At 53.7% G+C, this 24912-nt stretch overlaps 1 protein-coding gene across 2 annotated transcripts; it reads left to right on the forward strand.

Annotated features, from left to right (window-relative positions):
- The first annotated feature begins 816 nt into the window (after nt 1-816).
- Nucleotides 817-23612, forward strand: Usp30 (ubiquitin specific peptidase 30). 2 transcript variants are annotated; one of them, XM_051161700.1, is made up of 13 exons: nt 817-911; nt 2832-2941; nt 3854-4036; nt 6744-6847; nt 9172-9270; nt 10183-10228; nt 12005-12099; nt 19624-19683; nt 20281-20367; nt 21593-21673; nt 21774-21993; nt 22542-22662; nt 23330-23612. In XM_051161700.1, the coding sequence occupies exons 1-13, from the start codon at nt 829-831 to the stop codon at nt 23592-23594; spliced, it is 1554 nt and encodes a 517-aa protein (XP_051017657.1). In that variant the 5' UTR covers nt 817-828; the 3' UTR covers nt 23595-23612. The 2 variants fall into 2 exon arrangements, with proteins under 2 accessions (XP_051017657.1, XP_051017658.1); XM_051161701.1 differs by having other exon boundaries at nt 10186-10228.
- Nucleotides 23613-24912: the final 1300 nt, after the last annotated feature.

The raw sequence follows: 24912 nt of genomic DNA on the forward strand, positions 1-24912 counted from the left end.
GTGCGTGAGTGTATGTCGTGTTCCCATGTTTGTGTATATGTATGTGTGTGCATATATATGTGTGTGTGCGTGTGTATGCGAGCATGTATGTGTAATCGCGCGCGCGCGTGTGTGTGTGTTCGCGCGCGCACCACAGCTCACATAGGAAGGTCAGGACAACTTTGGATTTCTTCTACTGTATGGTCCTAGAGGCACAGCCATCTCGCCAGCCCCACATTTATTTATTTATGTATTCATTCATTTAAAGATGGGACCATCTGAGCCGGGTGTGGTGGCGCACGCCTTTAATCCCAGCACTCGGGAGGCAGAGGCAGGTGGATCACTGTGAGTTCGAGGCCAGCCTGGTCTACAAAGTGAGTCCAGGACAGCCAAGGCTACACAGAGAGACCCTGTCTCAACAAACCAAAAAAAAAAAAAAAAAAAAAAAAAAAAAAAAGATGGGACCATCTACTTTCTAAAATTGCCAGTTTAATAATAGCCTTTCCACTCGAAAACATGACCCAACCTCTGTCCTGAGGGCGGAGCGTCTGCATTTGTGAATGAAGCCGGAGCAATCGCCAGCTCTCACACTTTCCGAAGGGCTCCACCGCCCCCGGAAGCCTCCCTTAGCAACGGATCAGGCCGCGGTTGCTAAGGGAGAAGGAACCGGGGAGAGGTCGTCCGTCTCGTGTTGCAGTCCGGTGGGGGCAACTTCCGGTCCGTCATCCTGCCTTCCCCCGCCAGGGCCGGGGTGGCGACGGCGGGTTCCGGCACTTTAGAAACCTCGCGCTCTAGGATCCTCCTGACGCGGTAGCGGGCGCGGGGCGGCGGCTGGCGGCGGCGGCCGCGATGCTGAGCTCCCGGGCGCAGGCGGCGAGGACGGCGGCCGACAAGGCCCTCCAGCGCTTCCTGCGCACCGGGGCGGCGGTCAGGTGAGCGAGCGGAGGGTGGCGGGCGCGGGGCCTCCAGGCCAGCGCCGACCCGGCCGAGACAGAGGCCGCGGCCCAGCGTCGCCTTCTCGTCCCTGCAGTGGCCGCGGCCTGCGAGGCCCCGCAGCCCTCTGCGGTGACCCCAGACCCAGGCCCACAGCCTCCCCAGGCCTGTACGCCGCCCTCAGTTTGTCATTCGCCAGCCTCCCACCTCTGCCCTGCTGGGAATTCTCACTCCTGCGTCCCAACCCGCTTGGGTCCCTAAGCTATCGCAGCCTCTCAGCTGCTAAACTGCCTAATCTGTGACAACTAGGACCCCTGCCTGCATCCCAGCCTGTCCACATCCATCTTTCTAAAGCCTGGGGCCACACCCCCATTGCTCACCCTGTCTGCTGGGACCTGTTGCTTGGGTTGGCTTCCTTGGATACTGGGGCAACGTCTTATCCAACTTGGGGACCCCCAGTGGCTGTCCTATCCAGTGCCCTCAGGGCAGGGCAGCTTAGTGTTCGCGTTCCCAAGCTCTCATACACTCGTGATACCATTCTGCAGAGGAACTAGTCAAGCAACAGTGTGCCTCAGTTTCCCTCGTTGAGTTTATGCCAGGCAGGTGTGCTGTCACTGGCCGGCTCCTCCAGTAGACTACTTTTTTTTTAAAGCCAAGTTCTGTGCACATTCTGTGGACTCACCGTGGAAGAACAAAACTGACTCACAAGTCATGATTAGCTGCGATGCAGGAGAATGCTGGTCGCTGTCTGACGGCTCCTGTTGTCACTAGTGACCCTTTTCAGGGAGTGTTTCTTGAGCTGAGAGCCATACTCATGCAGTCAGGGTGAGGGATGGTCCTAGGTTTAGTCTCTGGTACTGCGGGGGGGGGTGGGGTGGGGGGAAATCAACTTTATAAGGCCCAAACATTAGGTAAGAATGTATCACACACGTGTCCACAGACAGCCTATTGTGTGGTTACATGTTACACGCGTGTGTGGTCTGCCTTACCTGGAGATGTAGAAACTTTGAGATTGTGTTTTGATTTACTGCTGCAGGCTCCTTATTTGTAGTAAAAGAATCGTGTGTTGGTGTTCGAGTCAAGCCTGCAATGAGGAAATCTTTCATTTTATGAATATACAGGAGAGCTCCTGTTGTTTTGTTTAATGTCCTCAAAGAGAAAGCTATTTCTTTTTTTTCTTTTTTTTTTTTTTTTTTTTTTTTTTTTTTTTTTTTTTTTTTTTTTTTGGTTTTTCGACACAGGGTTTCTCTGCGCAGCCTTGGCTGTCCTGGACTTGCATTGTAGACCAGGCTGGCCTCGAACTCACAGGGATCCACCTGCCTCTGCCTCCCGAGTGCTGGGATTAGAGGCGTGCGCCACCACCGCCTGGGGAGAAAGCCATGTCTAAATCCAGCCCTGGCAGCTCCGTCAAGAGTTGAGGGATGAGCACTTTTGAGATCGGAGCCAGCCTGGTCCACAGCGTGAGTTCAAGGCTAGTCTGAATGACTGAGGGATCCTCCAGCTCAAGAAATAAATAAATAAGTAACAGCGCCTGGGGGCATGGTTCAGGTGTTCAGGCGCCTCCTGCACAAGCAGCAGGCACTGGAAGCCGTGTAGGCACCGGGTGGCCTGGTGTATTTCCTACACTGGGCAGGGAGAACGTGGGAGTCTGATTAGCTGTGTCACTGAGCTCTGGGCTTAAGTGAGAGGCCCTGCCTCGAATAAGGTGGAGAGTGACAGCAAGGACTTCCTCGCCCCAGTTTTCGTCTTAGTGCTTAAGCACCCTGATTTCCAGGGCATGCTCTTAGTGGTGTTTATCACTTTAGGTTTCAAGCTTGCTGGTTGGTGCCCTCTTGGATAAAATGTCATTCTCCCTGCCAGTGTCTGTGCCCACCTGCTGCTACGAGACACAATGACAGTACACCCCTTTTCTTTTTCAGATGTAAAGTCATGAAGAACTGGGGAGTGATAGGTGGGCTTGCTGCGGCCCTTGCAGCAGGAATATATGTTATTTGGGGTCCCATTACAGAAAGGAAGAAACGGAGAAAAGGTAGGAATGAGCCTCTGCGTCCCGGTCTTTGGACTTGATGCTGGAGCAAGAGGGTGCCGCGAGTTTGAATCCAGCGTGTGCTGTATAGCCAGCACCAGGCCAGGCAGGGTTACATGGGCACCCATCTCAAGGGCAGGGAAAAGCATGCTTTGTAATTATGAGCAAGTGGCTCAGTTGTCTGATGGCTTCATTAATGTGTGATTGTATTTTCAGTCCTGCAGCTGACTGATGACATCACACCAGGGCTTTCTCTGAGAGCAGGAAGGGAAGGAGAGAAGCGGGAGACGGGAGTGGAGGCCTAGGACAAAATCCGCCTGACCCTTGCTAAGCAAGGGCATGGTTCTAGAGAGGTTCAGTATGGATGAACAAGGCTTGGTTGCATACACTCACGTTAGCACTCAGGAGACTGAGGCAGGGGACTGGCTCGGAGATTGAGGCCAGCCTGCACGCTGTGTACTGAGCTCATGACTTAAGGAAAAGAGGCCCCGTGAGCCGGTGCTGCTGTCCCTGCAGACGACAGACTGAATAGAGCCAGTGTCTCTCTCAGCCACCGTGCTCAGAACAAAAGCATTGTCCCGGGCCGCAGTGCAGTCGCCAGCTGTTGTGAGGCACTGTAGTGTAACTGAAGGGGAGAGCGTCCAGGAGAGCCTGGTGGTGAGGAAGGAGGCGTGGTTACTGCTCTCGTCCATTTCATATCTGCTGGGCACCTGAAGGATTTCCGAGAGAACGCAGGACAGAGGCCTGATCTGTGGCACAGTCTGCGGCATTACCACGTCCAGAGCCCCAGGCTCGCTCAGGAGGAATCCCGACTGAGGGCTCCCGTGCAGAGACTCTGGGTCCCACAAGGGAGGGGAAAGAAGGTCACCCTCCTGGTGTGACCTACTGTCCTCTCCCTCCCTGCACTCTCCCTAGGGCTTGTGCCTGGCCTTGTCAACCTGGGGAACACCTGCTTCATGAACTCGCTGCTACAAGGCTTGTCTGCCTGCCCCGCTTTCGTCAAGTGGCTGGAAGAGTTTACCACTCAGTACCCCAGGGACCAGCAGGGGCCACACACACCCCAGTGCCTGTCCCTGACACTGCTGAACCTCCTGAAAGGTACAGTGGGGACTTGAGGGGCGTGCATTTTCAGTGTCTAGGTGACAGAAGAAAGGCTTAGTAGCCTCTTTGTAGAAAAAGACATTGTGAAAAAAAAGAAAAGAAAAAAGAAAAGGACATTGTGGGGGGAAGGGTCATGCACTAAGAACCTAAGAGAGACAATCAATTTTTTTTTAAAGCTGTAATTCTAACGTGTGCCCAGCACACACGGGAAGGCCGGGCAGCTTTGCCTCTGTCTACCATGTGGTCCTGGGTGCTGCACTTCCACAGCAGCACTTTATGCTGTCACAGTCAGAGACAGGGGACTGAGAAGGTCCAGTGGGCAAAGTGTACCCACAGAAAAGGCTGTCACCCCAGCAACGTGAGGCAGAGACAGGCCTGAGCATTCCAGGCTTGGTGATACCGTGGCGAGGGGTGGAGAGAGACATGCACCCCTCAGTTGGATGTGTGAGGTGGTGGTTTCTGGTCTTGGCACTGAGAGTAACCACTGCAGCTCTTACCCTTCCTGCTGGCCATTGTCTTAGGAGAACTGGCTGCCCAAGGCTCTGCCTGTGTCTGCGGTGGTTGTTTGGTTTTGTTGTTGTTGTTGTTGTTAGTTTATAGGAGTACTTTTTTATTAGAATGTTCTTTTTTTTTTATGGCTGTGTGTACCTCAGAGGCCAGGAGAGGGCGTTGGGTCCCCTGGAGCTGCCCCACCTGGGTGCTGGGAACTAAACTTGAGAGCTCTGGAGGAGCAGCCAGTGCTCTTACCTGCTGGGCAGTCCCTGCAGCTGTGGTACAGCTGTGAGGCCAGTGACATGACTTGCTTTGTAGCTCACCGGTGCCTGAAATCCAGGCTGCAGCAAGCACCAGTGCATGGGGCCGTTTGTGCACAGAAGCACGTTTCTCTGGGTAGAACAGAAGAGCCGTGCTGTTGGTGCCTGTGACCTCACCAGAGTGCCTCAGTGTTTCAGGCGTCATGCTAAAGGAGACAGTGGCATTTCCCCAGGAGTGTGCTTCCTTTCCCAGCTCTGTGGCCTTTGTCCTGGAGGTGAAGGGCTGGGCCAACGTGCTCACCTCACGCTGCGGGGATAGCTGCCCCCCTCCTGTACCCCCCCCATGTCCTGCCCCTCAGGTTCTGGCCACTTCAGACAGCTCAGGTGGGGCTGCAGTGGGGCAGGAGGTAGGCAGTGTTCCCACCCTCTGGAGTCAGAGCCAAAGTGTGAGGACTCTCACATGCTTGACTGCAAACCAAGAGGAGAAAGGGTCTGCCCTGTCATCTGTGCATCAGGGAACCGGATCCCAAGACAGCAGACCCTTCCTTTGTCTCCCACCTGAGCAGCACCGGCCTCCACACTGTACTGTGGGAAAAAGCCTCTGCTGAGAATGACGCCTGCCTCTGTGGCCTGGGGCCAGTCTAGGCTCCATATTGGTTGTTTTTGTCTTTTTTTTTTTTTTTTTTTGAGACAAGGTCTCACTGTGTAGTCCTGGCTGTCCTGGAGTTTACTCTGTAGACCAGGCTGGCGCCTCCGCCTCCTGAGTGCTGAGGTTAATGTTGCTCACCAGCACACCCAGGTTAGATTTATTTTATTGCTTGTGTGTTTGTGTGCATCTGTATGGGTATCCTTATGGGTGGCCACAAGAGGGCGCCAGATCCCTCAGCTAGCATTACAGGTGGCGAGCCACCTGATGTTGGCTTTGGGCTCTGAACTCCAGGCCTCGTGATAGAGCAACAAGTGCCCTTCACCACCGTGGGTCGCTCCAGCCCTGGGGCTACCTGCCTTGCTAGCAAAACTTTCTAGATAGTCAGGCTGTGTGTGGGGTTTGCCTGTGGCTCCATCTGTGCTTCATGCACAGAGCACAGTAGTTGTGAGAGCATGCATACCTCCTGTAGGAAAAGGAGCTGACCTTGGTGTAGATAGAGCCATGGACCCTTAGCGGAGGACCCAACTTTATTTACTGTTATGTCTTTTCCTTCTTTCTTTCTTTTCTTTCTCTGTCTTTCTTTCCTCCTCCTTTTCCTCCTCTTCCTCTTCTCCTCCTCCTCCTCTTCTCCTCCTCCTCCTCTTCTTCCCAAGACAGGATCTCTCTGTGTAGCCTTGCCTGTCCTGGACTCACTTTGTAGACCAGGCTAGCCTCGGACTCACAGAGATCCTCCTGCCTCTGCCTCCTGAGTGTGCACCACCACGCCCGGCTTTATTGTTATTCTTATTTGGGACGGGATCTTATTCTGTTACCAGGATTGGCCCCAAATTCCTGGAGTCAAGAAATCTTTCCACCTCAGCGTCCTCCATAGCTGGGACTATTGCCTGAGCACTATGTCAGGCCAACTTTTGTTTCTGCACCTTTGTTCATAAAGCATCCAGCTGCCCCTTCAGCACCTGCTGGTCAGGGGTGTGTAGGTGTCAGCAAAGGTTAAGAAGCCATGCTGAGCTCTGGGAAGAGGCATTCCACGCTGGGTGTGGGGTTGGCCTGGTTGTGAGTGCCCTTCTCCCCTGGGAATTATGAATTCAGATCACACTCAGCTGGCATCCCTCTTTACCAGCGATGGTAATGTGTAGCTTCCTGAAAGGTTAGATTCATTCATCAAATGTGGGGTGCGTCCTTGCTGACTCAGAGTGTAAGGCTGCACAGAGCACCAGGGAGCTGCAGTGTCACCTGGCAGTGCACACAGCATTTCCAGTTGGTTCTTTCACTTTGGCTCAGTTGTCTTCCTTTCTTGTCCCAGCTTTGTCCTGCCAAGAAGTCACTGAGGATGAGGTCTTAGATGCCAGCTGCCTGCTGGATGTCTTGAGAATGTACAGATGGCAGATTTCCTCCTTTGAAGAGCAGGTGAGCACTCCAGACAGCAGGCCGAGCCTGGGGAGTCCTTTTCCCTAGGGACTAGGGGCGGGCGCACATACATGCACATGCGTGCCTGAGTGCATGCGCACACTGCTGGGATCCAGCAGGGGCCTGGCAGGTACTGTCCTCGCTATATCCCCTGCTTTTTTGTGACATCTTGGGCAGCCTTGGTGTTGTGTGTGCAGGACCTTGCTGCTGTCCTGATTAGAAAGGACGCACCGTTTCAAGTCACTTAGAGGGCCGATGCTGGCACTGCCATCAGAGACCCTCTTTCAGCTCTTACGCTTGCTTTAAAAACCCATCTTCCGAGGTGACTGACTGTCCCCGACCTTGGACAGGTGTCCCTCACAGCCACAGGGCTTCGTTCTTGACACTCTCCTTCCCTTTTGCAACTGCACTGTGGTCCACGCTCCTGACCACTCTTAGTCAGGGCCACTCCGAGGCTGAGCCAGAAGGGCCGGATCCTGGGGGAGAGGCTCAGGCTTCCCTGGCACCTAGGCATGCCTTCCACAGCTGCATCTCTAGGTGGCTGTGGCTGTGTATGCCGTCACCATCCACACACTGAGGCAGCTCTCAGAGACCCTTCCTCACTGAGGCTGGGTGGGGACAGAGGGACAGCAAAGCTATGGGCAGGGGTGAGGGCCCCCACCCCTTGATCTTATTTCCTGTTCTTCCCCAGTCTGAAGCCCTGTGCCATGGTGCCAGCATTAAGTGGGTGCTGTGTGTCTTTGCCAGTTGCCTTGCTGGCTGCACTTGTGTGCTATGATGTGTGTCTGTCTCCATTTTGAACGACCCTCCCCTACGTCACTGAAAGCTGTCTCTCCCTGTGTCTCAGCTGAGACCCTCAGGTTGCTCCCCGAGGATACTATAACCTTTCTGAGTCCCATCCTTCCGTCAAGGACCCATTTAGCCCAGCCACCTTTGGGACTGTTGCCTGTTGGCTGGTGAATGGCAGTTGATGGGCTGAGGCAGCTACAAAGCAGAGGGAGCCTGTCTGTCTTAGTCTCTTGCCCTTCGAGGCAGGTTGCCCATCTGTCTGCGGCTGGTGTTGCCCGCATCAGCACCATTTCACCATGTAGTTGTCCAGAGCCATTCTGTGTCTAAGCCAGGAGCTCAGCCCTTCATGTGCGCAACCTGACTGCACCCCCATGACAGCCCTGTAAGGAGTCAGGGACAAATGGGACACCGCCTCAGAGATCTTGCCACTCCGCCTCCACCCTCTTTGCAGCATTGCCCTTTGCCTCACGTATTCTGTGTCAGCTTGAAGACTGGTTGACACAGGCTACCTGTGCCTCCAGAAAGTACAGCTCGCAGCTGCTTCTCCTTCCTGACAGCTGAGCTGAGTGGTGCTGCTGGCTAACGATGCTCCACGCTGCCTCTGGGAAAACCTGCCCAACTGTTAAGCTGCATCTTTAGCCAAAACAACCACAAAACTTTTTTTAAGTTTTCTTTTTATTATTTGTTTGGTGTTTAGCCTGATGTGCACCACATGTGTCCACGGGGACCAGAAGAGGGCCTCAGATCCTCTGAAGCTGGGGTTCAGACAGTCGTGAGCCACCGTGGGGTGCTAGGAACTGGACCAGGTCCTCTGCAAGAACAGCGGTGCTCTTAACCACTGAGCCAGCCCCCAAACAAAATTACAGTGCAATACAGTCAGCTTAAAGGGAAGGGGCTCTGCCACATGCTGCACTGTGGATGAACCTTGAGGACAGTTTACTCAGTGAAGTGCTTGTTCTGCTGTGCACGGTGCCTCAGAAGCAGGGCACTAATGTCTGCTTCCATTCAGATAGCTGTTAGATTACTACGTGGGTGTCAGCAGCGGGGTGGGATGTGTCCACTGGGTCTGGAGTCTCAGTTGGGGATGGACGGGGCACTGGTTGCACAGCCATCTGCATGTGCTCAGGGCTGGTGCTGTACACCTGGGAAGGTCAAGGCGGTTAATTCTGTGCTGTTTGCATCTTGCCTGCTTTTTTAAAGTGACTTCACCCCCCAGAGTTGGGTACAGGTCTCCTCCATTTATTGGGCTGGGTCTGTCTGCTGCACATGGTCTGGGCTCTGACCCTGGCCTGGCCTCGTCAGCCTCTCTCACCGGGAAGCTTTGTCCTTTGTCCCTGGTCTGGCCTCGTCAGCCTCTCTCACCGGGAAGCTTTGTCCTGTGGCCCTGGCCTGGCCTCGCCAGCCTCTCTCACCGGGAAGCTTTGTCCTGTGGCCCTGGCCTGGCCTCGCCAGCCTCTCTCACTGGGAAGCTTTGTCCTCTGGCCTTGGCCTGGCCTCACTAGCCTCTCTCACCGGGAAGCTTTGTCCTCTGGCAGGATGCTCACGAGCTATTCCACGTCATCACCTCATCGCTGGAAGACGAGCGGGACCGCCAGCCTCGCGTCACACATTTATTCGACGTGCACTCCCTGGAGGTAACATTGGCAGTGTCAGTCTGCATGTTCAGTAAATATAGGGCACATAAGCTCTCCAGGCCCAGGGGCCGGGGGCGGGGGACACAAAGCTGCCAGACCTCAAAGTGTGCACCTTTAACCCTAGCACTTGGGAGGCAGAGGCAGGCAGATCACTGTGAGTTTGAGGCCAGCCTGGTCTACAAGGCGAGTCCAGGACAGCTACAGCCAACACAGAGAAACCCTGTCTGGAAAAAACAAAAAAATCACTCAGGAGGCAGAGGCAGGCAGATCACTGTGAGTTTGAGGCCAGCCTGGTCTACAAAATGAGTCCAGGACAGCCAGGGTAACACAGAGAAACCCTGCCTAGGGGTTGGGGATGAGATTTATTTATCATTTATACAGTATTCCACCTGCAGGCCAAAAGAGGGCACCAGATCTCATGTATAATGGTTATGAGCCATAATGGTTGCTAGGAATTGAGCTCAGGACCTTTGGAAGAACAGCCAGTGTGCTCTTAAGCTCTAAGCCATCTCTGCAGCCCCGGGGGCAGGCTCTTTAAGAGGATTCGTTGCTGCAGCCTGGCTTGTGCTTGAGGAGAGAATGGTTTATTTTCCCCTGTTAGTAGAGGGGAGCAAGGACCGCTGCGGTCTCTGTGACTGCTCACCTCCCTGTGACACTGTAATGTTAGGGTTGGTAAGAGTTGACCTGCAAAGGAGGCATATACCCCAGAGAGGAGAAGCAGGGGTCTGGGCCACCATAAAGGAACTTGTGCAGAACCAACCAGAAGGTAGGTCACGCCACCTTCAGAGTGGTGGCTGTGGAGATGGTTGGCGTTGTTGGTGCAGCCTGCCCGGGAACTGTAAGATTCCCCGTGGGGAGGGCGGCTAAAAGGAGAGCAATCAGGTTTTCAGTATCTCTCTCTTTTCCCTACAGCAGCAGTCAGAAGTGATTCCCAGACAAGTCACCTGCCACACACGAGGTAGTCGGTTTTTATTAATAAAATGTGTATTTTTAAAGAAATGAATGAGAATAAAATGTGTTCCTTTTAGATAGGACTGCACTGCATGTGTCTCCTGCTGGCTGTGTCCAGCCGCACTGTGCTGGACTGCCATGCACCTGCCGAGGGCCTGGTGTGTTGGACTGCCATGTACCTGCCGAGGGCCTGGTGTGCTCCAAACACAGCTTTGAATGAGCGGCACTGAGCACTCCAACCCCAGGCCAACCCAGGCTCCTCCTACCACTTCCTCTCTCTCCTTGAATTTTAGGCCCTGGCACAGTCGGTAAACAGAATCTGTCCTTCCTGCAGCATCAACACTTTGGCCAACTTTCACGTATCATAGTCTCTTGAGAAGTCTTTGTTTTCTTAAGACCTGCAGTCAGCACAGCCTCTGGGTTGGTGGCCCCAGGCAGCACAGCTTCTCCCCTGAGCCTCTCACGGGGACAATTAACCCTGTTCCCACCAATGAAAGTTTACAGAAGCCAAGTCTGAGCTCACACCTGTAACCCCACACTTGAGAGGCTGAGCAGGAGGATTAACGCTGTCTTTAAGGCTAGCCAGAGCTACATAGTGAATTTCAGGTCAGCCTGGACTATGGCATCAGACCATATTTCTGTTTCTCAAAAAGAGAGGTTGGGTATAGAGGAATGTTAATTCAGAACATGGTTGCTCTGGCAAGAGATCACATCCAAAGATCGTCTAGGTCTGTGGGATCCAGCTGGAATACAAACACACCTTTAATCCAGGAGACACAGGCAAACAGATCTGAGTTCAAGGTCAGCCTGGTATAGAACGAGTTTCAGGTAAAGAAAAGCTTAGGTCCAGGTGTGGTGGTACACGCCTTTACTCCTAAACAAAGGTAAAGTTAGTTTGTAGAAGGAAGCAGCCATGTTTGAAAGTGATGTCTATTGAGTGGCAGAAAATCTGACAGAATAGGACACGCCCAGCTCTCAGGAGACGAGGGGAAGGGGAGCTACTTAAGGGAGCACCACAGAGAATGAGGGAGAGAGGAGCTGGGTTACCAGGAGAGCTTTACAGTGAGAGCAAGCTAGACTCAGGTGACGACAGAACGAGCCAGACAATGTGAAGGAGCCAGGAGGCTAGAGCAGACTGCTGCAGTTAGTTCAAGGCCAAGCGGAGCAATTCAGGGGCCGAGAGAGAAGCCAGATTGACTCAGTCAGCTGGGAGAGGAGTTTGAGCCAGAACAGCTGGCTTGAACCAGCCAGGCCTCAGATCAGAAAGAACAAGGGTGAGCTTATTCAGCAGTGAGTCTCAGAAGCTGGAACATTCTAGGCCTGGGGTAGATTGTACGGAGGCTAGAAGCTTCCAGGACTCGGCCTCGGTTAGCAGGAAGAGACAGCCTCCAGGATAACAGCTGAGCCAAGAGAGTAAAGTTCTTTTATAGTTGGGGGGAGAGAGGACGTGGCTTTCCCTCCAGGCTCACTAACCCACCCTATTCAGGGGCAGCTTTGTTCTCCAGAACTTGTCTCCTCAGGCTGTTCCCAGAGCCGCAAAGCGGCACACCTGTGCCTCCCCCTACCCTCTCACAGCACGCGCACCTTAGAGCCTGCATAGCATACTTCACCATGGTCTACTGCCATGGTACCCGCCACCGGCAGAGGCCTTGAAGCCCTTCCGTGAGGATGGAGCCTGGACCTCCCTGTGAGGAACATCTTCCTAAAGGAGGAGTGCCTGCTCTGTGCTGAGGAGGGTGGATCTCAGGTGGTGCAGCACGTCAAAAAGTGCTTTGCCTTCCAGGGTCTCCTCACCCCACATCCAGTCACTGGAAGTCCCAACACCCTTTCCATGGAAGACTCACCAGTAACATGGTGTGCAAGCACTGTGAGCACCAGGTAAGTGGCTGCACGCCCCCGCATTCAGGGAGACCGCTCAAGTCAGGATGCGGGGGTGGGGGGGTGCCCAGAGTTGGGCTGGCTGCAGGATCGACAACACGTCAGTGTCATTTGACCCTCAAACAGCATCTGCCCCAGAACAGCAGACCTGCCGTCAGAGGAGGCTTTCAGGTCCTGAGTTTGAGGCCTGTCTGCCCATGATGGGCACAGCAGATCTCAGGAGGGGGAGGGGCTTTTGCTTGGCATCTGAAGGTTCAACCTTTTCTATGGAAAATTTTCAATACAATGCAAAAAGACAATTTTACAACTGTTACAGCAGTTTTAGGGCATTTGACACACTGCTGTGCCTCCACTCCCCCCCCCCCCAAATACCCCAAAAGCCTGACACATGAGCATCCTCTCCTGAGCACCACACAGCCATTCATCTAGTGCTGGTCCTCCTGGGTTATATGGGCTGGGCTTTGGGCCTTCTCTTTTGTGGTGCCTGGGAGAACACCTCCTGCTGTTTAAAACCCTGTACTGCTATGTCATGTGCCCTGCAAGTGTTCCTGTCCACGTCTGTTGAGGGGTGTTTACCTTGTCTACACTTTGTGGATTTTGTGTGGTGGTGTTCTTTAGTGAGTGAGTGTGCCTCAGAGCTGGCAGCTGCCATGTGTGCAGACCCGGATTCACCCTTTTGAGGTGCTTCCAGATGGCTCTCCAGAGCAGCTGCACCATCCCAGTGGGCGCCCAAGGCCTCACCAGCACTGTCCATGTGTGCGCCCAAGGCCTCACCAGCACTGTCCATGTGGGCGCCCAAGGCCTCACCAGCACTGTCCATGTGGGCGTCCAAGGTCTCGCCAGCACTGTCCATGTGGGCGTCCAAGGTCTCGCCAGCACCCTCTGTCTGACCCCTTGAGGACAGCCTCCCTTGCAGCCATAGAGAATCCCTCACTGTGGAATTCTGCCAGCCTGGGTATAAGTAACATGCAGAATTCACACAGCTTTAAAGGATGCTGGGCGATGGCTATGGAGAATCCTCTGACTCCCATAGTCAAGCAGCCATCTCCTGAGTAACACCTCAGTGTGAACGATGACAACCCCCTCAGCAAGTGTCAAGTGTGCTCTGTTAACTATAGTCACCGTGCTGTCTGCCAGACCCCTGGAGGGCTGGGCCAGTGTCTCACCGTCCTGCCGACCACCTGGACAGTCACTGTCTAGTCTCTGTAAGTCTGTTGTTAGGGAGGTCATGTGGGAGTTACTGTTTGGAGGGCGCCTCCCCGCTCACCCGAGTGGTGAGAAAGGATAGCACTGCCTTCTTTTTGCTGGGAGAGTAAGTGCCCATCGAGTACAGGTTGTGATGCCCAGATCTCGAGACCCCTAAAAGTCCACCAAGAGTTGAAACCACTGTAATTGCAAGAGGAATCTTTAATTTCAGCTTGAGCTGGGCCGTGACCAACACCAATTCAGTAGTATTGAGAAGCGAATCCTGGGACGTTGGTTTGGGGGCTTTTTTGTTTGTTTGTTTGTTTCGAAATAGGGTTTCTCTGTGTAGCCTTGGCTGTCCTGGACTTGCTTTTGTAGACCAGGCTGGCCTTGAACTCACAGCGATCTGCCTGCCTCTGCCTCCCCAATGCTGGGATTAAAGGCGTGCGCCACCACTCTCGCCTGGTCTAAGTACCTTTCCTCCCAATGCCCCTGAAGCAGGGGAGCTCCAGCCTGGCAGTCACCTATTGGTTGAGCAACATAAGGAGGCCTGATGTCTAAAGGTGACAGGCTACAGAAACAGGCGCCAAGACCACCCCTGGCTTAGCTCTCTTGTTCTCTTTGTTCACTGCCTTGTCCAGGGAAGTGTCTGGTTTATTAGTAACCCTATCTCTGGCAGGCAGGAAGGAACATGGCCATAAAACTGGGTCTCTTAGCAACTCTTATCTCTGGTGGGACCCTTCAGGTCAGTCACTAGGCAACACTCTCTCTGTGGGGCTCTTCTTTGCAGCTGTGAGCCCAAATCTCCTTACCTTTTTTACCTGTGTTCCTACCTTTTAAGTCTGTCTCTTCAAGGAGAAAGAGATGGACACTGAGGCTTGCCGTGGCTCTGCCTCAGCTATGTGGCCTTTGGCTGTAGTTTCTGTGGCCATCTGCGTGGGTTGCTCAGGAACAGTGTCGTGTTAGCTCAGGAGGGAGTGCAGCCCTGGTTACGCCCTGGGTCTGCCTAACTGCTTGTCTCTTATACTGAGAGCTTAGCCATTTTAAAAAATCTTTTAGGCCTCTCAAGATGTGTGTGTGTCCATGCACGTGTCTGCATGTTTCTTTTACCCTGTCCTCAAGTGGACATTGAGCTTGCTTCTGTGTCTTGGTGTTGTGCCAGGGCTGCTGTGAGCGTGGAACCGCGGGTGTCTCTGATGTCCTGAGCTCATCGCCTCCCAGCCCACGCCCCAAAAGAGATGGAATGAGTCATACCATAATTCCATTGGCTGTCTGGTTGGCTGGTTGATTTGAGACAGGTTGTCACAGCTGTAGCCCAAGCTGGCCTACAGTTGTAGCCCAGGCTGTCACAGTTGTAGCCCAGGCTGTCCTACAGTTGTAGCCCAGGCTGTCCTACAGTTGTAGCCCAGGCTGTCCTACAGTTGTAGCCCAGGCTGTCCTACAGTTGTAGCCCAGGCTGTCCTACAGTTGTAGCCCAGGCTGGCCAGAAGCTCTTACTCTTTCTGCCTTTAGCATCCCAAGGACTGGAATCACAGGTACCATTTTGAAGCCTCTCCATTTTGTTTTCCATGGTGACTGCCCCAGTTTGGGTTCTTAACACAATGTAGCAAGGGTCCTTTTTTCCATCCTTCTGCTGACATGTCTTGTCTTGTGTGAGGAGGCCAAGTGTGAGCCTTGAGGGCCACTTGTCAGGAGCCGTCTCTATTGCTTCTGGAGACATGGTCTCCCTCTGTCTAGAATTTACCAAGTGGGCTGGGCTGGCTGACCAGTGAGCCCTGAGACTCTGCCTGGCTCCACCTTCCCAGTGTTGGCATCACAAGTGTGTACCACCGTGCCTGGGGAGCAACCTCAGGCCCCTCCTGCTCGCAAGGTGAGCCCTGGAGCCCTGAGCTGTGTGTGGCATCTGCTTCTCCTCTGTGATTCAGTGGCATCTCCCTGATGGCTGCTTGGCAGCGTCAGAGTCTTATTGGAAATGGTTTTGAGGGTTCTTTGACGACCTGCTTTCCTCCCTTCTGTCCTCTCTCTCTCCCTCCCTTCTGTCCCCTCTCTCTCCCTCCCTTCTGTCCCCTCTCTCTCCCTCCCTTCTGTCCTCTCTCTCTCCCTCCCTTCTGTCCCCTCTCTCTCCCTCCCTTCTGTCCTCTTCTCTCTCCCTCCCTCTGTCCTCTCTCTCTCCCTCCCTTCTGTCCCCTCTCTCTCCCTCCCGTCTGTCCCCTCTCTCTCCCTCCCTTCTGTCCTCTCTCTCTCCCTCCCTTCTGTCCTCTCTCTCTCCCTCCCTTCTGTCCCCTCTCTCTCCCTCCCTTCTGTCCCCTCTCTCTCCCTCCCTTCTGTCCTCTCTCTCTCCCTCCCTTCTGTCCCCTCTCTCTCCCTCCCTTCAGTCCTCTTCTCTCTCCCTCCCTTCTGTCCTCTCTCTCTCCCTCCCGTCTGTCCCCTCTCTCTCCCTCCCTTCTGTCCCCTCTCTCTCCCTCCCTTCTGTCCTCTCTCTCTCCCTCCCTTCTGTCCTCTCTCTCTCTCCCTCCCTTCCTCCCTTCTGTCCTCTCTCCCCCTTCCCTCCCTCCCTCCTTCCCTCCCTCCCCTTCTCTCTACCTCCTTCCCTCCCTCCCTCCACCTCTCCCTCCCTCCCTCCTCCCCCTATCTCCTTCCCTCCCTCCCTCACTGTTTCCCTTCCTCTCTCCCTCCCCCTCTCTCCCTCCCTCCCTCCCTCCCTCCATCCTGCTCCCTTGCCTGCCTTTTTTTTTATGTCTTCCCTCTGTACCTCCCACCTCCTTTTTTTGTCCCTTTTATGTGCGTGAGTGTTTGGCGAGTCATATACAAATGTGTGGCTGGTGCCTGCAGAACCCAGCTCGCCCTGGAGCTGGAGTTTTGGACACTTGTGACTCACCGTGTGGGTGCTGGGAGCTAAACTTGGCTCCTGTTCAAGAACAACTAGTGCTCTTAACCACTGAGCCACCCTCCACCCCCTTTCTTTTCTTTCCTTCTCTTTTCTTCCCTCCCTCTCTCCCTCCCTCCTTTCTTTCCCCTTTTTGTTGTTTTTGGAGCAGGGTCTGACCTCTGAAGTGCTCCTCCCGCCTCTAGAGGAGGCCTCGCCCGTGTGAGTAGTACAGGTACGCCCACCACACCGGGCTGCTTGGTTTTGTGGTTTTGATTTTTCAAGACAGAGTTTCTCTGTGTAGCCTTGGCTATTCTGGACTTGGTCTGTAGACCAGGCTGGCCTCGAACTCAGAGATCGGCCTGCCTCCGCCTCCCGAGTGCTGTGATTAAAGGCGTGCGCCACCACTATCCAGCTGGCTGCTTGGTTTTTGTTTGTTTGTTTTTGAGGCAGGGTTTCTCTGTGTAGCCTTGGCTGTCCTGGACTCACTTTGTAGGCCAGGCTGGCCTCGAACTCACAGCGATCCGCCTGCCTCTGCCTCCCGAGTGCTGGGATTAAAGGTGTGCACCACCACCGCCCAGCCATCTGCTTGGCTTTTAATGTACTTGTTTTAGTTTTTTGGGGGGTATTGCTGATATGTGGGCTCCTTGTATATTTTGGATCTGAGCCTCATCAGGTGTCTGGTTTGCAAATTTGACTCTTACTTGCTTTGCTGTCTTGTTTTGATTGGCATCACCCGTGACTAACATGTTAATTCTTTTGAAAAGGCAGGTTCGTGTAACTCCTTGGTGTGTCTTGCCCACTCATCTTCAACTTGTCCTTGCATTTATTTATAGTTTGAAGCCGTTGCAAGTGGAGTTAGGAATGTTGTATTTTCTGATTGTCACCAGTACATAGAATTGTAGTTGTTGATCCATTTTATTATATCTTGAGATCTTATTTTAAAAACATTTTTTTTCAAGACATGGTTTCTCTGTGTAGCATTGGCTGTCCTGGACTCACTTTGTAGACCAGCGATCCGCCTGTCTCTGCCTCCTGAGTGCTGGGATTAAAGGTGTGCACCACCATGCCCGGCTTAAAATATGTTTATTTTATTATTTTATTTCATAGTGCTGGGGACTGAGCCCAGGGTGTGCCCTTGTGATTTCAAGGCAAGCACTGCCCCTGTGCACATCCTCAGTTCTGGAGTCTTGTTGTGGATTCTTCACAGTGGCTGATCGTGTCTGGGATGGGAGTTTTCTTGGGCCTCAGCTGCAGCTCGTTGCAGCTTGTGTGTTCTCTTCACCTTGTGTCTGGCACGGCCTCCAGAGCTGAGGAAGGTGGGGAAAGCCACTGCGTCTTTCCGTTTCAAATCTAGGAAACAAGTGACTGCTGTTCCTAAGGACGATGCCATCTCAGTGTTGTTACCCTGTGTTGTTACGTGGAGTGCTCCTTTCCAGTCCCTGTTGAGGGAGTGTGTGCACATGGGTATATGCATGTGGATGCCAGAGGGCCAGGCTGGCTAGCCTCTTCAGTTGTCCTGACACTGTGCTTTGGCTCAACTTGGCCATCACCAGACCACAGGGACGGTCTCTCCTGCGGCCAGCTTGGACCACAGGTGTCTGTCCTGCTCTCAGCTGGGACCACAGGTGTCGCTCCTGCTCCCCAGCTTGGACCACAGGTGTCTGTCCTGCTCTCAGCTGGGACCACAGGTGTCGCTCCTGCTCCCCAGCTTGGACCACAGGTGTCTGTCCTGCTCTCAGCTGGGACCACAGGTGTCGCTCCTGCTCCCCAGCTTGGACCACAGGTGTCTTTTCTGCTCTCAGCTGGGACCACAGGTGTCTGTCCTGCTCCCCAGCTTGGACCATAGGTGTCTTTTCTGCTCTCAGCTGGGACCACAGGTGTCTGTCCTGCTCCCCAGCTTGGACCATAGGTGTCTTTTCGGCTCTCAGCTGGGACCACAGGTGTCGCTCCTGCCCCCCAGCTTGGACCACAGGTATCTTTCCTGCTCCCCAGCTGGGACCACAGGTGTCTTTTCTGCTCTCAGCTGGGACCACAGGTGTCACTCCTGCTCCCCAGCTTGGACCAGAGGTGTCTGTCCTGCTCTCAACTGGGACCACAGGTGTCACTCCTGCTCCCCAGCTTGGACCACAGGTGTCTTTCCTGCTCCCCAGCTGGGACCACAGGTGTCTGTCCTGCTCCCCAGCTGGGACCACAGGTGTCGCTCCTGCTCTCCAGCTGGGACCACTGGTGTCGCTCCTGCCACACCCAGTGGGGAAAGCACTGGTCACCAATCCTGACAGCCTGAGCTTGATCCCTGGGACCTACACGATGGAGGACAAAAATCTGATGCAAACCTTGTACATATAAACATGTGTGCTGGCACACACACTCACAAACACGTGTGCACGCACACACATTATAAGTTTTCCTCTCCTTCCTTTCCAGTAACTTTTCTCCTAGGATTCTCTGTCTGCTGCCTTGTGGAGCTCCCTCTGCCCTGAGAATGCTTAGAGCAAATCTGTGCAGCACTTCTGTGCCAGCTTCACACTGAGTCTGACTTCTCATTGGTTTCTGTTTTCTTTTCCCCTGTGTCACTAGGTGCTAAGGAAAGGAATTTGCAGCTAGGGTGCACACACTATCATAACTGTATGGAGATGGGCCTTGGGATCAGAAGTCAAGACCAGTTTCAGATACATAGTGAGTTCAAGGCCAACTGGGTACTATATGAGACCCACAAAGACCACGCACGTGTGTGCACATGCATATATGCACACACCCACAGAAAAGAAAATGGTTTTGCTCTGACAGGCGTTAATTTGGCTCAGATCCCGAGCTCTCCCTTTTCCTCAGACAGCAAATGTCCTGCTCTGCTTTACTTCCAGCCACACATCTGCCAGGACCCTCAAGGTCCCTGTAGCTGTGTGGCTCAGTGGGCAGCTGTGGGATAGGCGGGTGTCCACAGAGTCCAGGCCTCATCCTGTCTGTAATAGCCTGTCTGTCTGTCTGCCGGCCCTGTCTGCTGTCTTCTGATATCTCCCTCCTGAGCTGTGCACAGTAGGTGGGCAGACCTCACCAGAAGCCCATCTCTAGCCATCCAAATGTTCCTGCTTTTAGAGCTTTTCCAGGGGTGACAGGTCTGAGCCACCACATCACCTCACACAGTGATGCTTCCTAACACAGCGTGGACATCTGTGCAGAAGCTTGCGTGCTCCTCTGCATCACTCCACCGACACCATAACTGTCCGATGGCTCCTGAGGCCTCAGTGACACCTGGATTTGGTGCTGTCAGTGGCACTGATGGGAATCCTGGCAGTTGGTGCCAGTTGCTCAGGATATTAAAAAGCCAAGCTTCTGGGCCGGACTGTTTCCATGCCAGTGTTTACTGCTGTCCTGCACTTGCTCTCCTGTGCTGGCATCTGGCTGTGAGCACTAAGGTGCTTCACCTTTGAGTCTAACTAAGCTCTGTGGATTTTCTGCAATATTTGTTTCAGAGTCCTGTTCGATTTGACACCTTTGACAGCCTCTCCCTCAGCATCCCAGCTGCCGCTTGGGTATGTACTGACCTGCGCCTCAGCTGGGTCTATTCTGACAGCTTTGAGGCCCTTGATGTGGCCCAGGTACTAAGTACCATTCAGACATGTGGCAGGCTAGGCCGTTTTAGCTGTGATTTAAGGGCCTGGTTGTGGGAGGCAGAAACTGACACTTGGTCTCATTGAAAACACATTAGTATTTTGGATACTAGTGCATTGTGCACACATCTCAAACTCTCAGATTACAGCTCTGTGCACAGTTGCACATGCCCTCCACCCCTCCCTGAGCCTGTGCAGTTCCCCCCCCACCTGTGCACAGTCCCCTCTGACCTATGCACAGTTTTCCCCACCCAGCCTGGCACAGTCCCCTCCTGAGCCCGGGCACAGTCATCCCCCACCTGTGCACTCTCCCCCTCCCAGACTGTGCATGTCCCCCCCACCTGTGCACTGTCCCTCCCCACCTGTGCACAGTTCCCACCTAAGCCTGTAGCAGCAGCAGAGTAGTGGGTGGAGCCTGATACCTGCATACTCCAAACAGCACCATGAGCGGTGCCTGCCTGCTAATGATTTCAGCACGGCTCTCCTGTGAGCTGCTCTAAATGCCTACTCCTGCTCTAGGGGCACCCGCTGACCCTGGACCACTGCCTTCATCACTTCATCTCATCTGAGTCGGTGCGAGACGTTGTGTGTGACAACTGTACAAAGGTGCGCATCACACAGGGGCTCCTTCTACCTGGCAGCAGCCACTGCCATCCTGGCCATGGCTTGCAGAGTGGCTGCCTATGACTTTGTCTCCCAGATAAGTTTTGTTTTGTCCACAGTATTTACAGGGAAAACCCAAAGCTTTGTGCATAGAGCTGAGGCAGGCCCACTCCAGTGTGTGCTGCCTTCCTTCCCACCTTTTCACTGTGCCAGACTTCCTTCTGAATCCAGAGGAAAAGCTGTATGGACTTCACACAGCATCCAGACAACAGAGCCCGCTTCCTCCATAGCGTCCTGCCCAGGCTGCAGGCAGTCTCACAGCAGAGCATCCTCTCTCCCAGCAATTACTCTGTTTACATAATCTCTTGGGGGTGGGGGTGGGCCTCCTGAGTTCTGGTGACCTTCCTGGGCTTCGCACAAACTTGTGAGTTTCCAGGGCCCCAGCGGCTTCCTGCACACTCCTGAAGGAAGCTTTGCCCTGGGGGAAGTGGAACCTTGGTAGTTGCTGAGCAGCACAGCGGGCGAAAGATGCTGCTCACGGGCGCCTCTGGTGTCCATGTACAGATCTGACTGCTGCCCCACCTCCTGCCCTAGTCCCACTATCAGCAGGCACTGCCTGGAAATTCCAAGGACCCTAGATACCGAGGCTCTCTCAAGCAGGGAGGTCCAAGACGTCCATAATTGTCCCCAGAAGCTACTCAAGTGGCTCCTGAGTGAGGCATACAAGCTTGAGAGGAAGAGGAGGGCCTGGGGACTCCACGTAGAATTGGTGTTTTGATTTATTTACATATTTCTGCCTTCGTGTGTGTGTGTGTGTGTGTGTGTGTGTGTGTGTCTGTGTGTGCGCGCGCACGTGTGCGCATGCATCCATGTGAGTGCCTGGTGTCTATAGAAGTCAGAGAAGAGAATTGGACCCCCTGGAACTGAAGTTATAGAGGGTTGTGAGGAATCCATGTAGGTGCTCAGAACCAAACCTGGCTCCTCCGAAAGAGCCACAAGCTCTCTGAACTGCTGAGACGGAGCGCTCTGTCCGTCTCTCCACGGAAGCCTTGAAGACTTTACAATTTGACATGTCAGTATTGTTTTTTTCACTGTCTTCCCTCCATGGTTCCTGTCATTTACTGACTGAGAGGAATCTGTGAGGACGGAGCTCATGTCAGCAGGAGCTGTAGGCTCGGGAGGTGTCTGCTCTGCGATCCCAAAGACATACGCTCTTGCTTTATTGCAGATTGAGGCAAAAGCAACCGTGAATGGGGAGAAGGTGGAACACCAGAGGACCACTTTCGTTAAGCAGTTGAAACTAGGGAAGGTGAGTCCACCTGTGCATGCGGCCCTCTATGCTTTCGGAGAGGAGAGGGATTCTGTCAGCTCCTGAAACGCCGTAGCTCTTTCCTTCCCTCTGCCCACAGCTGCCCCAGTGCCTCTGCATCCACCTGCAGCGCCTCAGCTGGTCCAGCCACGGCACGCCCTTGAAGCGGCATGAGCACGTGCAGTTTAACGAGTTCCTGATGATGGACGTGTATAAGTACCGCCTCCTGGGCCACAAACCCACTCAGCATGGCCCCAAGGCCCCCGAGAGCCTAGGGCCCGCCCTGGACCTGCAGGGCGCACACACAGCCCCAAAGCCAGGTGTGTGCTGTGGGACTCCGCACAGAGGATTTGCCGTCCTCACTGCAGCTCTTGTGACAGGCACACTGGCTGTGCCGTGGTTGGTTAACTTCAAAGCAGCAGGATTGGGGTGCTCCCCCTGAGCTGTGGCCCGGCGAAAGAGCTAAACTTGCATAGTAACAAGCCTTGTAGCCTTTAAAGTACTGCAGGGCCATAGTGCCTTGTAGGGAAAAGCACTCTCACACGAAGGTGGAAGGGGAAGACAGACTGCACAAAGTGTTCCCTCACTGCCACATGTTTGCTGGTAGTGTGCATACATGCAGTAATAGTAGTACATTTAAAAATCGTGAGGCATAAATAAAATTAAAGCTATCACAGATGGAAAGGCACAGGGAGACAGTGTGGGCCATCTTGCTTTGACATTTTGACTTTTGACCTTTATGCAGCATTTCAGAGCCAGCTTGGGCTGCATTGCATGACCTTGTCTGCAACTAAACAAAAAACAAACCTGATTGTTTGCACAGGTCAGCTGCCCATCTCTACGGAACTCAGGTCCTTTTCTCTTTCAGGTCTGAGTCAGCCAGGGCCCCCCAAGACACAGATTTTTATGAATGGCGCCTGCTCCCCATCTTTGTTGCCAGCCCTGCCTTCACCTGTGGCCTTCCCACTGCCAGTGGTTCCTGACTACAGGTGAGGAGACGCCTGCTGGAGAGCCCACTGTCCATTTGCTGTGGCCCAGCTGTGCCCAGGGCCCAAAAAAGGCTCCCTACCTAACCACATGGAAACGTGGCATCATTCCCTCTTTCCGTGTGACATGGGTGGTCACTCTGTTTTCCACATGGAAATAATTTTAAAGTAAAACTTATGGAAGTGTATGAAATTCACGTGTGAACGTATATGTGCGCGTGTGTAAAGTTTGGAGAGAACTGTTTGCTGGTCCCAGCGACACAGCTAGTGCAGGCGCAGCTGTCCTGGTTAGAAGCATGTGTCACCCTCAATGCATGTCCTGTTGTGCTTCAAGTGTGGAGCTGTTGTGGTTGGTTGGTTGGTTTGTTTGGTTGGTTGGTTTGGTTTTTCGAGACAGAGTTTCTCTTGGAGTCCTGGCTGTCCTGGACTCACTTTGTAGACCAGGCTAGGCTTGAACTTAGAGATTCGCCTGCCTCTGCCTCCCAAGTGCTGGGATTAAAGGTGTGCGCCACCACACCCTGCTGTGTGGAGTTGTACTTAACAGCTAGTTGTTATGTGCACTGTCACACTCACCTCCTGTAGTGTATGTAACACACAGGGTGCTTTAGCTTTGCCTTGGCCTACAAGGGCTGGTTCTGTCATAACTAACTGGTACTTTCCCACCCATCAGCTCCTCCACATACCTCTTCCGCTTGATGGCAGTCGTCGTCCACCATGGAGACATGCACTCTGGACACTTTGTCACTTACAGACGGTCACCACCTTCAGCTAAGAACCCTCTCTCAACCAGCAACCAGTGGCTGTGGATTTCTGATGACACTGTCCGCAAGGCCAGCCTGCAGGAGGTCCTGTCCTCTAGCGCCTACCTGCTGTTCTATGAGCGAGTTCTGACCAGGGTGCAGCAGCAGGGGCGGGAATACAGGTCAGAGGAGTGACGGCCAGCCCAGGCCAGGGCCCACGGTGAGGTCTGCACAGCCAGGGCAAAGCAGAGGCATGCCGTGAGTGCACGCGCAAGCCAGCCCCTCTTGAGCCCCTCGGCCATCTGTGTGCTCTGAGCGCAGGCTCTGCACAGGAGCCAGTCCATGCAGCACTGCCAGGGTGTGCAGATGGTGTCCTCGCCTGAGGGGCATTCGCTGTGTCTGCAGCACCCTATTTGACATGGGTGGCCAACCCACCTTCTCTATACTGTAATACGCCAGGTGTTCTGAGAGGGGTCGCCTTTGTCCAATCCCCTGACAGTTCAGCATAGAATAGCATTGACAAGAATTAGTGAACTTACTAAAGGCAACAATTCAGAAGAAAAAGTGCCTTTCACTTCCGGTTGTTGTGAGAACAGGCATGGCCTAGGGCCACAGGCAGCACGGTGTTGGGAAAGCCTGGTCCTTCCAAGCTCCTCAGAGTTGAGAAGACCAATTCAAGGATGTCTGAAACAGCATGGTGGCTCATGCCTGGAATCCCAGCTCTTAGACACAGAGGCAGGAGGATCACTGCAAATTCCAGGCCAGCCTGTGCTACGCAACAACACCTTGTGTCCTCCTAAAAGCCTCAAGAACACCTCCCCACCTTTAAGTATGCCTTTTGTAATCTTCAGTTCTCTGTATGGTCAAGCCCACCCTGGAAAAGAGGCAGTTAACTTTTCTAACGCTGTGGCACCTGTGCTGCCTGCTCATCTGCCCCAAGACAGGGCTCCATGTTACTGGTTGCCCACAACAGGGTTTATAGGCAAGAGCCTGGGCCAGGCACCTGAGAGCTGGGCTAGGAAGAGGGGCACCAGCCCAGGGCTGCAGACTCCAGACCTTGCTTTTCAGTCAGAGCCACAGTGAGGGGGAAAGCACCGTGATGCCACAGCAGAACTGCAGTAGATACATCCTGTGGTTTGGCTCCAGGACCATGTATTCTCAGTGTGTGTGCATCTCCAGTGACCTTGTAAAGCAGAGGGCACACTGGGCCTCTTCCTCCCTTCCCAGACCAGTCTCATCAACAGCTAGGGAGCAGGAGTCTGGGTGGCACAGTGGTACCTATGTGTTAGCTAAGTTTGTAATAATAAAAAATACCAAATGCAAACTCTCTTCTCATCTAAGATGTGGAACCAGCCCTATCCAGGGTCAGTGGGGTAAGGCCAAGGACATGTTTCCTCTGCATGCCATGGCTCCCGCAAGGGGGCAGCAAAGGCGGCCCTGCAGACCTGGCTTTGGGGGGTGGGGGAGGCACTTGTGACCTTAGAGCACTTTGCAGGGTTACAGGCACATCAGT

The sequence above is a fragment of the Acomys russatus genome, chromosome 19, assembly GCF_903995435.1.
Source record: "Acomys russatus chromosome 19, mAcoRus1.1, whole genome shotgun sequence".
NCBI lineage: Eukaryota > Metazoa > Chordata > Mammalia > Rodentia > Muridae > Acomys > Acomys russatus.